This window comes from Protomyctophum parallelum (assembly GCF_964188405.1).
Source record: "Protomyctophum parallelum genome assembly, chromosome: 21".
Taxonomy (NCBI): Eukaryota; Metazoa; Chordata; class Actinopteri; order Myctophiformes; family Myctophidae; genus Protomyctophum; species Protomyctophum parallelum.
This window is the reverse complement of record NC_139713.1, coordinates 32,964,464-32,978,609: the sequence shown is the minus strand read 5'-3', so window position 1 is coordinate 32,978,609 and position 14,146 is coordinate 32,964,464. Positions and strand designations below refer to the sequence as shown.

Below are 14,146 nucleotides of genomic sequence, written 5' to 3'. Positions count from 1 at the left end.
CTCCCTCCTCGTTTCCTGTCTGTCTCCACTTACTCTGTCAATACCAAATCAATTTGGGGTCTTTGGCATGAAAAGGTTTGAGAACTACTAGTGTATAGTATATATTACATGGCAGACTGATGAACCTGATGACTCTTGTGTGACACATAGTATAGGGCACAGGGCAAACCATGGCTTTAAGTCCTCCCCCCCCCCCCCGTCTGTCTGTCTGCCTCTTATTGTTATCCTACAGCTTAAAAAGCCAGCATGTGGGACATGGCAACCACTGTTGCCATGTTTGCCATTATTATAAGCGACTTTGGGCTTGTTTTCATATACCTGGTTGCTTATTTCTCTTGCAGAATCTGGCAAGGAGCTAGCCTACAGTATAGCTGCACAAGGCCTCATACTGTAGTTATGTAAGCCCCCTTACACAGACATTCTGCACACACCCTACACACACACACACACACACACACACACACACACACACACACACACACACACACACACACACACACACACACACACACACCAGTGCCTGCAGCCGTGCACACCGTGCAGGCTTACACACACGAATGCTGAATGTATGGCTATAGACTTTCGATGAATGCCATTTCTACCTATTACCGTACCTTTCGGTTTTGCCATTTATAAGCCTACACCTGAGCTACTGTATACTTAGTGTAATTGTGTGCGGGTGATGTGCACCAAAAATAACAGATCTACAAGCACCACACCAGTATAAATCAGGCATGACTCTAACTTGTGTCTTTCCGTAATTTTAAGCCTAAAACGCGTCTATTACTCAATTTATACTGTAATTCAACTCTTAACGAGATTACACTTAAGACGGAGGGCGGAGGTTGGAGGTGAGATTTATTGCGGATGAATTGATTACAGTATGGAGCTGGGATGAGTGAATGGACAGAGAAGTGACAAGCAGTATGATGACAGAATGACAACAGAATGATAACGGTATGAGGAGGAGACAGTGGAGGAGCTTTGGCGTGGGCCCCCTGGGGACGGGCCAGAGCCTCGGTTCGAATCCTGCCTGGCGGAGGCAGGGGGGCTCTTGAGCCTGCCCCCCTGGGGCCGACCTGGTGGAGCCTGCTGCTGGGCGGTCGTCGGGGAGGTGGCGGGTACCTGAACGGAAGCACAGGTGAGCGATGGGAAATGCGGAGCGTTTATAAAGGGGTGCGGACAAGGTAACGTAGATCTGATTGGGGCAGACGAATGATGGGTCGTTACATCTCTAAGTTGAACTTTCGTCAAAGACTAACATTTCAACTCTTAACGAGATTACACTTAAGACGGAGGGCGGAGGTTGGAGGTGAGATTTATTGCGGATGAATTGATTACAGTATGGAGCTGGGATGAGTGAATGGACAGAGAAGTGACAAGCAGTATGATGACAGAATGACAACAGAATGATAACGGTATGAGGAGGAGACAGTGGAGGAGCTTTGGCGTGGGCCCCCTGGGGACGGGCCAGAGCCTCGGTTCGAATCCTGCCTGGCGGAGGCAGGGGGGCTCTTGAGCCTGCCCCCCAAAAGGAATTTAAAGAACATACCTGGAGGTCGTTACCGGCTTGGGTTGCACTAGGGCGTCATCGGCCCGCCTGGGGCCTGGAGGAGAGAGAGAGAGGAGCCTGCGGAGATGGGACCTTGCAGAGGCGGATGGAAAATGAGAGAGTGGGGTTAGTAGCGTGGGAGTGGACGACCTCTCGGCAGAGGGATGCGAGAAGGAGCAGTGGCGATAATTTTGGTTCACCTGGCGACGGAGGCGAGACAGGGTGACTCCCGGCGGAGGAGGCCCGCGTGGCCGGAGGACGGGTCGACCGTCGTATTGGAGGAAGACTCCCGGCGGAGGAGGCCCGCGTGGCCGGAGGACGGGTCGACCGTCGTATTGGAGGAAGACTCCCGGCGGAGGAGGCCCGCGTGGCCGGAGGACGGGTCGACCGTCGTTTTGGAGGAAGACTCCCGGCGGAGGAGGCCCGCGTGGCCGGAGGACGGGTCGACCGTCGTATTGGAGGAAGTGAGTGGGCGTCCTGGAGAGGGAGAACATGTTTAGAGGAGGGCAGAGGAGGAGGTACCCGCCACCGGACACATCCACCAGTCAATGTAGGTACCGCGCTGGAAGATGCCATGGACTGCTGGGCGTCAAGCACGGAGGCGGAGGAAGGTCTCACGTAGGAGGAGAAGGCGGAGGACGACCATCGGCCCAGGGCCTGCAGGGTCAGCACGGAGACGCCGCTGGCAGCAGCGGTGGTGGCGGCGCCGATCCTCAGAGAGTGGCTGGAGTAACGGTCAGGCGGGAGGCCACATCTTTGGAGCAGGGAGCGGAGGTGAGAGGTGAAGGCGTGCTGGTGGAGAGGGAGACCGTTCGGGAGGCTGAAGAGAGGAAGGTGACCGGAGGAGCGTTTTCTAACGGAGAGGAAGCGCAGCATGGAGGAGAAGGGGCAGAAGTTGCCGGAGACCTTGGCCACCGAGACGAGGCAGCCTTTGTGGCCGCGGTCAGCTTTTGAGTGTTTCAGAGATAGGTTGTAGCCGGTGGAGGTGAAGCGGAGGTCGGAGCAGCAGACGTCTCTAGAGGGGTCGAACGCCGTGGACCTGGTCGTGAACTCGCCTACCCTAAGGAATCCGTAGAAGGCGAGGAGAAGGGCGGCTTCGAGGAGGCGGTCTAGATAAGGAGTGAAGACTCCTTTCCTGAGTTCCGAGACGAGGGAGTGGAGAATGTTTAGAGTGATGGGGAGACGCTTGTCCGGGACGTGGCGTGACGATCGCTGAAAGCCCTTTAGGAGGAGTTTGATATGTGAGTTAGCGAACAGGCTGGGGAAAAGGGGGTCGCGAAGGCGGGCGTGGAACTGGACCCCTGCCAGTAGATTGTTCATGTAGCCGTAGCTGAGATGATTAAATTTGAAATTAAAGACGAGAAAAGGGGCGACGGTTGAGATTAGTACCGGGAAGAGAGGAGTGGAGTGACAGGCACAGAACTGACCGAACTTGCGCCAGGCCGAGGCGTAGCAGGATGCGGTGGCGGGGGAGAGGGCGGATCTAATATAGACGTCGGCGAGAGAACGGAGGTGTTGGATGTGGGGCATCAGGACAGAACTAGCTCTCGGTGCGCCGGGCAGATCAGGGGGAGTGGCTTGGCTGAAGGGCATCGCTGGTGGAACTCCTGGAGTTTGAAACGAGAGAGACAGTCAGCGATATTGTTAAGGCGGCCAGGAACGTGAGCTGCGCGGACCGTGAAATTGAACATGACAGAGGACCAGGTGATGAATCTCATAAGGGGCATGATCTGATTGGAGGAGGAGCGGCCTTTATTTATGACGAAGACTGTGGCCTCATTGTCGCAGTTGAACACTATACGCTTGCGAGCCCAGCGGGACCCCCAGAGCTTGCAGGCTACGGCGATGGGGTACAGTTCGAAATGGGCTATGGACACCGGTGGCTGAGTTAGTTCGACGGGCCAGCTGTCGGAAAACCACTCCCCTTTGAAGATCCCCCCAAAACCTGCAGAAGGCGCCGCGTCGGTGAATAAGTGCATTTCGTGGGCCGGAGATACGGGGTCGTGATAGAAAAGGGAGATACCGTTCCAATCTTGTAACAACTTTGACCAGAACAAGAGATCGGACTGACAGCCTGCATCTAGAACAACTACGTCGCTAAGGGAATCGACGCTGCTGGCCAACTCCAGCAGCCGGGATATGAACGAGCGGCCCTGGGGAATTATTTTGATTGCGTAATTGAAATGACCCAGAAGTGAAAGCAGCTGGCGCTTGGTGCGGGGCGAAGCGGCGCTCTGGATTAATTCTCTGACGCGAGTTAGCTTTTCCAACGGGAGGGAGGCTTTCATCTCTACGGAGTCTAGGAGGATACCGAGAAACTCGACGGACTTGGCCGGGCCGACTGTTTTTTCGGACGAGAGGGGGACCCCTAGGGCGTTAAACGTTTCTTTGAGTGAACGGAGGCTGGTGGGGGGGAACTGGGAGGGAAAATCTATTAACAGAAAGTCGTCGAGAAGGTGGAGGACAAAGGGTAGACGGTTAACATTCAGCAGAACCCAGCAGAGCGCCTCCGAAAGCTGGTTAAATATGTGGGGGCTGCTTCTACAGCCGAACGTTAAGCGAGTGGCGAAATAGAACAAGTTCTCCCATTTAACGCCGAAAAGGGACCACTGGGACGGGTGGATTGGCATTACTTTAAAGGCGTCTGTGATATCTGCTTTTGCCAGCCACGCGCCTTGGCCTGCTATTTTAATGAGTTTTATTGCGTCGTCAATGGAAGCGTAATGCAGAGAAAAGTTTTCGAGCGGAATCATGGAGTTTACGCTGGGGCACAGGTCGTGGCGGGGGGCTGACAGGTCTATGATTAAACGTTTTTTCCCCGAATATTTTCGCGTGGCGATCCCGATGGGATTGCTGCGAAACGGATTGAAAGGCGGGGTGGGGTAGGGCCCTACCATGAAGCCTTTGAGAACCTCTTTCTCCAGGAGAGAAGCGACTATTTCTGGTTCTGACAGGGCAGATTGGAGATTAGGAAACACATGAGAGTGGGTTAGGGGTGAGAGAACGCCGACGCGGAAACCTTGCGATAGGCCCGTGAGGAGATAGTCCGTGAAAACTGGGTCGGGGTGAGATGATAGAGCGGCGGATAAAACGTGAATGTGGATGGGGGTGGAGGGGTGGCTGCTTAGAATGGTTTGGAGTATCGAGTAGTTTTGTGAGGTGGACCCTCCCTGCTGGCATCCCTCGAAGGGCGGGTTCGCCTCGGGCACACGGACTTTGGGTGGGGATCTTTGCAGTAGCTACAAACGTGAGAGAATTGACATTTACCGAAGGTGCAGACGTTTTCATTAAAGTTGTTACATATGGCCATGTTATTAAAGAAGGTCACCTCTCTTCCGCGGGAGTCCCTCTGGCCCGGGGGGGGCCGGTCCTGGGGGTAGAAATCTTGAGAGTCGAAGGCGGAAGGATTCGAAGTTTTTGGGCGGTTTTCTTTTTTCGCCGAGGGAGCGAGGAACACTGACTTGGGGCACGATTCGGCGGAGTGATCTACCTGGTTGCACAGATGGCAGGTAAGGGCCCTGTGGCCGCCTACGTGTAGGATAAGCAGCTCTGTATCTAGGCACGCCCAGTTGAGTGTTGAGTTGAAGCGAGAGAGGAAGTTAGCCGCTTTAGCTGAGAATGCTTTGTGATAATCGTAAAACATAGAACCGCCGTATCTACGTTTGATTTCGCTAATGAGAGCGAGGTAGCAGTCTAGCTCGGATCTACGCTCTGGGAAGGCATCGCACAGGGTGTCCCTAAACAAGCCGAAGGCTATAACAAAGTCGCAGAAGTCGAGGGAACGGTTAATGCGGGGATCAGCGGCGCGGAACACGACAGAGAGCTGGTCGGAGCCTACCAGCTTTCTGTCGCATTCGGGAGAGGGGAGGATGAGAGCGGCTAGGTTAACGTCCTTCCCTTCGATTATTTGGGCTCTGAGGTGAGAGGAGATGGCGGAAAAGGGGGAAATGAAATAATTACCGGCAGGGGCAACTGGCTGGGCGGAGGAGAGGGTGAACCCGGACCGCGGGTGGAGAAGCACCGGGTTGTTTTGAGGAGGAAAGGAGGACGAGAGCGTGGCGCTGGCGGCCGCTGGAGGAGGGTTCACGGGCGCTTGCTGAGGGAGCCGTGATTCGAGTGCCCCGACTGCGTTGGCCAGGGTGGCCATAGCTGACAGCAGCAGGGCGGTGGAGTCGTGAGATGACGGCGAATGCGGATTTTGAACGGGGTCGGCGTCGGCCTGGGAGCCGCCAGGTTCGTCCTGGGCGAGCTCGGCTGAACGCGGGGTTGTATTTTTCTTTTTACCCTTACTCTTGCCTTGGCTGGGAGACTCGTGGTGCTGAGGCTGCGAGGACTCGATGGTGGCGAGAAGGAGATCCACCAGCTGAGAGTGGGTTAGGCCCCGTTCGGGAACGATGCCGTGGCCGGAGAGCGCGGCGTAAATGAGTTCGTCTGGCCAGTGGACATACTCGGCGGCAGCCAGCCTGGAGCTGCGGCGGTGAGAGGTGCTGTCGTCTGGATCTGACATGATCGATGCGCGTTACCTGACTACCTGAACGGAAGCACAGGTGAGCGATGGGAAATGCGGAGCGTTTATAAAGGGGTGCGGACAAGGTAACGTAGATCTGATTGGGGCAGACGAATGATGGGTCGTTACATCTCTAAGTTGAACTTTCGTCAAAGACTAACATTTGTGGTGACATTTGGCCCTCACAAGTGTAGTAGTAATACAAATGTGTGCACGCACGCCCATACACACGCACGCCCACGCTCACACACATGCACACTCACACGCGCACACACACACACACACACACACACACACACACACACACACACACACACACAAGCCCTTAAGCCTTTGGTTGTCTATGGCGTCCACACGCTACAGTTACAGTAGCTAGCTTGCATCATTAATACTCATGCGATGCAGGCCCACTCACTCTCTCCATGCTGTTGTTGTAGGCTTGTAGCCTCACATAAGGCACAGTAAGGCAGGCTATAAGGCTATAGGTAGAACAGCCATGGAGGAATAGTGTGGTAGTTACTGTAGGCAGGGGTCTGTCTGTCTGTCTGTCTGTCTGTCTGTCTGTCTGTCTGTCTGTCTGTCTGTCTGTCTGTCTGTGAAATACTACCTCAGCCTGATGAGTTGGTATTGGTTCTCCTTCTGGGAGAGCACTAGCCTGACACTCAGTCTGAATTTTCATTTTGTTTCACTTCCTTATTCAGAGTTCAGACTGAAAGCCCTCCCCACGGCAGCAGTTTCTGGGATGGGCGTTGTCAGTCAAAGTGGCGATTGGTTCATACCAACCAATCAGAATAGTAGGAAAGCAGATGACGTTGTTGTCAGTCATGTGGCTATGGCTAACCCGTTTTCTAACCAAACAAACACAGCCAATGAGCGCTACTACTCCTACTATAAACAAAAGCGGTAAAATATGTCGGATGATGATGTTTATGAAACCTGTCGTTTCTGTAAAGAAATGATCATACATCGATTTAATAGCCAGATTGATACGGTCATGAGTCACCGCAGTGGGGGGAGCCATGTTTGTTGTCTGACGCTGTCGAGTGAGGGGGCTGATGGCCAATCAGCTGGTGCGATCGGATTTTCGAATGACACTGATGCCGTCGTAGGGAGAGTCACCAGACCTGAATCGCCAGAACATATTTTCTTAATGGGCGTGGCTAGCGATTCAGGGCTGTAGCTAGGCTAGGAGAGCACCAAACAAAGCTGTCAATGGATTTTGGGTCTATAGTTGAGTTTCATATATTATATGAAAAGGTATTAAATATCTGTCCAAAATGCATTCAGTCTGGGACTGGACCAAAACATGTGGCCAAGCGTAGCTGGTTCCTGAGCGCACCTGACACAGGCTGGATCGGGATTGTATCTTCATGAATGAACCATCTTTTTTTTCCGTGTGTTTTGACGTGCAGCACTACTTCCTGGTGATCTTCGGCCATGATGGACAGAAGCCTCTGGAGCTGCGGACAGAGGAGGAGTCAGACTGCAACGAGTGGGTGGAGTCTATCCAGCAGGCCAGGTGAGAAATGTCACAGTGCAAAACTGGTATTAATGCTTGCTGCAGTGGTTCCCAAACTGGGGCTGGGGACCAAATGATTTGGGGGAACATTGTTTTCTCACTCAACAGTAAACAAACCAACATACAGTATAAGTGTATACAGGGTATCTGCACATTTCTAAAGTGACAATATAATGACGTTGAAGACCTTTTATTATTATATAAATATTATGTAAAAAATAGTCGATCTCCAAGCATGTACTGTATGCTCCGGCCCATGCCAGTGTCGGCGCACCAAAAGGCTACAAGCTCACAACGTGAACTCTGTGAACTGGCAGGTCGCTGCTAGAATTTTGCAGTGCGACATCATCGTCTTATGATGGAGCATTAGTCGGGCTTAAGACAGTGGCAAACATTCCGCAATGCTCCAGATATTCACTTTCCATCTGTGTGTGTGTGTGTGTGTGTGTGTGTGTGTGTGTGTGTGTGTGTGTGTGTGTGTGTGTGTGTGTGTGTGTGTGTGTGTGTGTGTGTGCGTGTGCATGTGCGTGTGCGTGTGCGTAACATTTAGGTCACACTCTGGTGCTGTGCTGATTACATCACAGCTGTGATGTTCACTATTTATACCTCTACATTTCTGTCCTCACGTTCTATCCTCTCTCTCTCTCTCTCTCTCCCCCCCCCCCCCCCCCCTTGTATCACTTTCAATAAGATTATGGATTATATCGGTATCACCTGATATAATATTCTGTACTTAAAAGTGCTGTGTTTGTAAAAGGGTACCAGCCAACAATAATCCCAATATTTGATTTGAATGTGAAGCTGAAAAAAGCCCTTTTGTGTGATGTGATTGAAGGCTGCAAATTCGATCAGTGTTTTCTGGGGAAGGGTCTAGCTGTACCTTTTAAACGTTTTTAATATTTGACTATTGTTTGGACCCAATTTCTTATACAATTGTGGCAATAAAGTAACTAACTAACTAAATAACTGCTTTCATGCTTATTTCATGATGGGTAGAGAGCTGTCCGTCTCTCCATCCGTTTGTTCGTCCGTCTATCTGTCACATTGGCCTGTTGTAGCGCCACCAGGAGGCCAATTAAACACATTTTATGATGTCACTCTTACAGACTTTGTCCAAACATCACGCAAATTATCTCTACAGTCAATTAGTCATGTGATCATGACCTACAGACCTCTCCGATTTTTGATTGGCTAAGATTGTGGCCCTCCGAAGACCTGGTGGTGCTCATGTGTGTGTGTGTGTGTGTGTGTGTGTGTGTGTGTGTGTGTGTTTGTGTGTGTGTGTGTGTGCGTGCGTGCGTGCGTGTGTGCAGTTACAGTGACATCATCATAGAGCGTGAGGTGCTCATGCAGAAGTACATCCACCTGCTCCAGATCATGGAGACGGAGAAAATAGCAGCCAATCAGCTGAGGACGCAGCTGGAGGACCAGGACACTGAGATAGAGAGGCTGAAGGCTGAGGTACACACACTGTGCAGCGCACGCACGTACACACGCACGCACACACGCATGCACGCACGCACGCACACACACAAACACACACACATAGCCACACAAACACACACATAAGCACACACATTTTAGTCTCAGGTCATCCATGGCACCACCTGAATTATACATTGACACTTTTAGCACCTTTTGTGATGTGAAAGTAACTAGTAACTAAAGTTTTCGAATAATTGTATGGTGAAGTAAAAGTATAATATTTGCCTCTGAGATGTAGTGGAGTAGAAGTACTGAAAAATGGAAATACTCCAACCTCAAAATTGTACTTACCGGTGAGCAGAGATTTATTTGAAATACGTATTTGAAATACCTTTTTGTATTTTGTAATTTGTATTTCGCTGGGATGGAAGAAATGAGATGTATTTTGTATTTAGATACATTTCTTTGACCCAGTATTTGTATTTTGTATCAAAATACATTTTCAATGTATTTTGCCCATCAGAGATGGGCAGTATTTGAAATACATGTATTTGAAATACATGTATTTGAAATACGTATTTGAAATACTTTTTCTGTATTTTGTAATTTGTATTTCGCTGGGATGGAAGATGTATTTTGTATTTTGTATTTAGATACATTTTTTGACCCAGTATTTGTATTTTGTATCAAAATACATTTTCAATGTATTTTGCCCATCTCTGCCGGTGAGTACAGTACTTGAGTAAATGTACTGGGTTCCTTCCCACCCCTGTGTTGGAGCAGGTTGCGGTGCTGAACAGAACCAAGGAGAGGCCGTTGCCGAGCCAGAGCAACCTAGAGGAGGACGACCCAGACATTAAAAAGATTAAAAAGGTACACTGAGGTCATAGAAGAATTTATGCCATGTTATACGAAGCATAGATAAATATGTCACTGTTCAGACAGATGGATGGGGTGTGTCAGTTTTATCTTCACCCAGCTGGTGGCTGCTCAGATGGTCACGATGAGCACTAGGGAGGTGAGCTGTAAGGGGTGAATGTCTTGCTCAGGGACACTTGGACGCGCGTAGACATGGGCGGGAACCGGTGACCTTCTGATAACCACTCAGCCTCTCTACTGTACCCAAGCCCCCAGAAAGGCTGGCCGACATTGAAGCTGCCACTACCTACTGGACAAAAGTGGAACAGCAGCACGTTCATGGAGATGGACGGACATTCATGACGTCATGTGCGTACTTCCGCTCGCTCGAGCCATTGCGTTATAATGGTACTTCCGGCAGGCTTCCGGGTGCTTCAAAACGCCCCTGGGCAACTTCTATTGAAATGGATAGCGGGGGCTGTCACTCCTGGTCCGCACTCTATCCTTTATAACTCTATGACTGTACGTCTGTACCTATAGCAGGCTACTTCTGCAATTGATTGATTGATTAATTGATTGATTGATTGATTATTGATTGATTTTCGTTACTGGCTCTGAGTAAATACAAACATTGAAGACAAAAGTCTGTCTGTCTGTCTGTCTGTCTGTCTGTCTGTCTGTCTGTCTGTCTGTCTGTCTGTCTGTCTGTCTGTCTGTCTGTCTGTCTGTCTGTCTGTCTGTCTGTCTGTCTGTCTGTCTGTCTGTCTGTCTGTCTGTCTGTCTGTCTGTCAACAGTACTTGAGCACATGTACTTACTTAGTTACATTCCGCCCACTGACTTCACGCATGCGTTGCGTGCACCCGTGTGTGCGTTTAGGTGCAGAGCTTCATGCGCGGCTGGCTGTGCCGACGCAAGTGGAAGCTGATCGTGCAGGACTACATCTGCTCGCCGCACGCCGAGAGCATGCGGAAGAGGAACCAGATCGTGTTCACCATGGTGGAGGCCGAGGCGGAGTACGTGCACCAGCTCTCCATGCTGGTCAACTGCTTCCTGCGGCCGCTGCGCATGGCCGCCAGCTCCAAGAAGCCTCCCATCAGCCACGACGATGTCAGCAGCATCTTCCTCAACAGGTCGGAAGGGAACGTGTTTCTGTGTCGTAAATAACATTTTATTGTGGCTTTGTAGCTGTATAGACAAGGCACACAGGAAATAAACATACTGTTTTTGTCCCAGTGAGACCATCATGTTTCTTCATGAGATCTTCCACCAAGGACTCAACGCTCGGATAGCCAACTGGCCCACGCTGGTGTTAGGTGAGTGTTGCATACAATGCTGATTGCATTCATCCTTGAGACAGAGACATTATGACAGTTCTGATTCTATTTCTCTGCTACCACAATGTGGAATGCCCTGCCCCCCTGACACAAATTTAAAAAATCCATCTCTTTTGTACATACAGTATAGTGTTTGTATTTGTTGATGATACCATATGTATTATGGTGTTTTTTCTTTTCTTTTCAAACTTCTGTTTGTGTTCCGAGAAAATCCAGCTTCCACGGTAATTCAATTCCCAGTGAGTTTAGTTATGTTTTGTTGACGCTGCAGCCGACCTGTTCGACATCCTGCTGCCCATGTTGAACATCTACCAGGAGTTTGTGCGTAACCACCAGTACAGCCTGCAGGTCCTGGCCAACTGCAAGCAGAACCGAGACTTTGACAAGCTGCTCAAACAGTACGAGGCCAACGCAGTGTGCGAAGGCAGGATGCTGGAGACCTTCCTCACCTACCCCATGTTCCAGGTATATATATGACCCGGTGTTGATTTTGACATATTATAGTCTTTTGAATCTAATTCAAGTTTAATCATATTTTAGTCATCTGAAATGTTTTACCTTTAGTCTAGTTTTAGTCGACAAAAATCTTAAATCTACAGTTGATTTATTTGACTAAAATGTATTTTGGCAATCTGATGCCGTCCTAATGCCTGAATGTGTAAAAAGTGTAAGAATACTGACAAATACTAAGAAAATGCATTAAGATTGATGGTATTTCAGATTCCACGTTACATCATCACTCTCCATGAGCTGTTGGCTCACACGCCTCATGAACACGTGGAGCGTAAGAGTCTGCAGTTTGCAAAGTCCAAACTAGAGGAGCTGTCAAAGTAAGCACGGCTTCATTTCAAAGAAACGCATTCTCACTCCCAAAATGGCAATGAAATTTTGACTATTGCAGAGGTGTATCTACAATAAGGCGAATCCATTTCTGCCTGGCTAAAATCCATACAATGAGAAATAAGAAAGGACAAAAACAAGACCTGAGAACTATTAGTGGACAGCTGATTGGCCGTTGCGGTAGAGCGCGACCCTAAATCACCCATTGGAATGTAAATGCATGCCTTTCAGCTTTTGTATGCTACTCGTCTGGCAGGTATATCTTATATCGTTTTAACAGTTTTTTAGTGGACCTTTTTCGGGTTGAGAAGGGCACTTTCGCATTCCTGGATTGCGGAAGTCCCAAGAAGTCACTACAGTCCGTTTAGGGAGTGAGAGTGTGTTTGTCATAGTAAGCACACTTTGAACCGTATCATAAAAACATGACTACACATTTTGGTGATGTTTTACCTACAGTATTTGTTCATGTTGGCGAATGATTATGTTGAGTAGGACAGAGGCGGATCAGATGATGATGATGATGTGCTGTTTATTGGTCAGGATGATGCATGATGAGGTCAGCGACACGGAGAACATCAGGAAGAACCTGGCCATAGAGAGGATGATCGTAGAGGGCTGTGACATCCTGCTGGACACCAGCCAGACCTTCGTAAGACAAGGTGACGTGACGTGACATGACATGATGTGACATGACGTGACGTGATGTTGCAACCAAGTGTAAAATAAGGCATTACCACGCCATCAAGGCCCGCCAAAATACATTTACATAATAAACAACTGTAGATTTAGGGCCCTATATACGCCAGTGCTTCACCCCTTATCCTTAAACTTCTTTGCAGGTTGTGTGCGATGCGATGCGTCTCGTTTCATTGTACCAAACGCGTCTTTGAACTGTACCTAAGCGATCTGTTAGTAACATTTTCAATCAATCTGTATGTATCTGACTGAGTGCAGGGATGCAGCCTGCAGGCTATCAGAAATGACTTTGGACAGATGGAAAAAACTTTAGTTAAACTTGCAGAGTGACATTACTTTACCTGGGTTTCATTAGCGCGACGGAACGTGACAAAATAGGCTACAGCTGAGTTATGTTGTGCTGCTGACAGGCAGTAACACAGTAACACACGCGTTGAAGCAAGGCTGTGGTAAAGAAACCAAGAAGGAGTAGACAGTGATGTCAGTGTTATGCAACACGGAAGTAGTATGGACTTGAAGCTGTTTATAAACCAGTCAGTCAGTGACATCACTGACGAATCCTTGGTGTTACTCTTCCTTCCGACCGAGTAGCCTCTGAAACCAGGCTTTCACCGTCGTCTTGACTCTTTTTTCATCTTCTTCTTCCCCCTTCATGGGCCCCGCGGGTACGCTGGGCCCCGCGGGGTGCATTGCACCGGTTGCACCGACAATATACAGTATACCACTGATCACAGGAACAAGGACAATAGTTGCAGAAGGAGGAGAGAACATTGGAGCAGCACAGACATTATTAGGCGCTAGTAGAAACGTTTCGACCTAAACAGTCTTCAGAGTCTGATGAACTGATGACTAAAATTGTATTACATTTTATCCAGACGACTACAACTAAAACTAAATCAACACACTGCTGAGGTTTCAGTGTGTCACTGCCTGTGTGCTCCGATCTGTCAGGCTCCCTGGTCCAGCTGCCATCCAGCAGTGAGAGGGGGATGCTCAGTAAGGTGCGCCTGGGCTCCCTGTCGCTCCGCAAGGATGAGCGACAGTGCTACCTGTTCACCAAACACGTCCTCATCTGCACACGCACCTCCGGGGGCAAGCTGCACCTGCTCAAGGTACATCTCACCTGGCTGCTCGGCTATGCAGCAAGGGTCTTCAATGTGTTGCAGATTAAACCTTTTCATAGCGTTTCATAGACTTGTTTGACAGCACTATCATTGTGTAGCGTAAAGCGTTGGATTAACTTTAATGTGTATTGTCAGACAGTCCACCACTTAAACCCTCGACACATTTTCCCTCTACACCACACCTTTTTGCCGAAAATAGCCGATCTACAAGCTCCTACTGTACATGCTCCACAACATTAACCACAACGCCTCGCATTTCCAATGACACATAGATTTGCCGGTCCCCCTGT

General features: G+C 49.6%; 1 protein-coding gene across 2 annotated transcripts in view; it reads left to right on the top strand.

The window, feature by feature from the left end:
* Positions 1–14,146, top strand: part of rasgrf2a (Ras protein-specific guanine nucleotide-releasing factor 2a) — a gene marked incomplete at both ends in the record, with an annotated part of 35,970 nt that overhangs the window by 5,402 nt on the left and 16,422 nt on the right. For both annotated transcript variants that reach the window (XM_083794294.1, XM_083794293.1), the window contains 9 exons: positions 7,472–7,578; positions 8,892–9,039; positions 9,787–9,876; positions 10,739–10,992; positions 11,096–11,175; positions 11,468–11,661; positions 11,917–12,026; positions 12,577–12,695; positions 13,684–13,844. In XM_083794294.1, the coding sequence (XP_083650420.1) occupies positions 7,472–7,578; positions 8,892–9,039; positions 9,787–9,876; positions 10,739–10,992; positions 11,096–11,175; positions 11,468–11,661; positions 11,917–12,026; positions 12,577–12,695; positions 13,684–13,844 (1,263 nt within the window). The remainder of the gene's footprint in view (positions 1–7,471; positions 7,579–8,891; positions 9,040–9,786; positions 9,877–10,738; positions 10,993–11,095; positions 11,176–11,467; positions 11,662–11,916; positions 12,027–12,576; positions 12,696–13,683; positions 13,845–14,146) is intronic.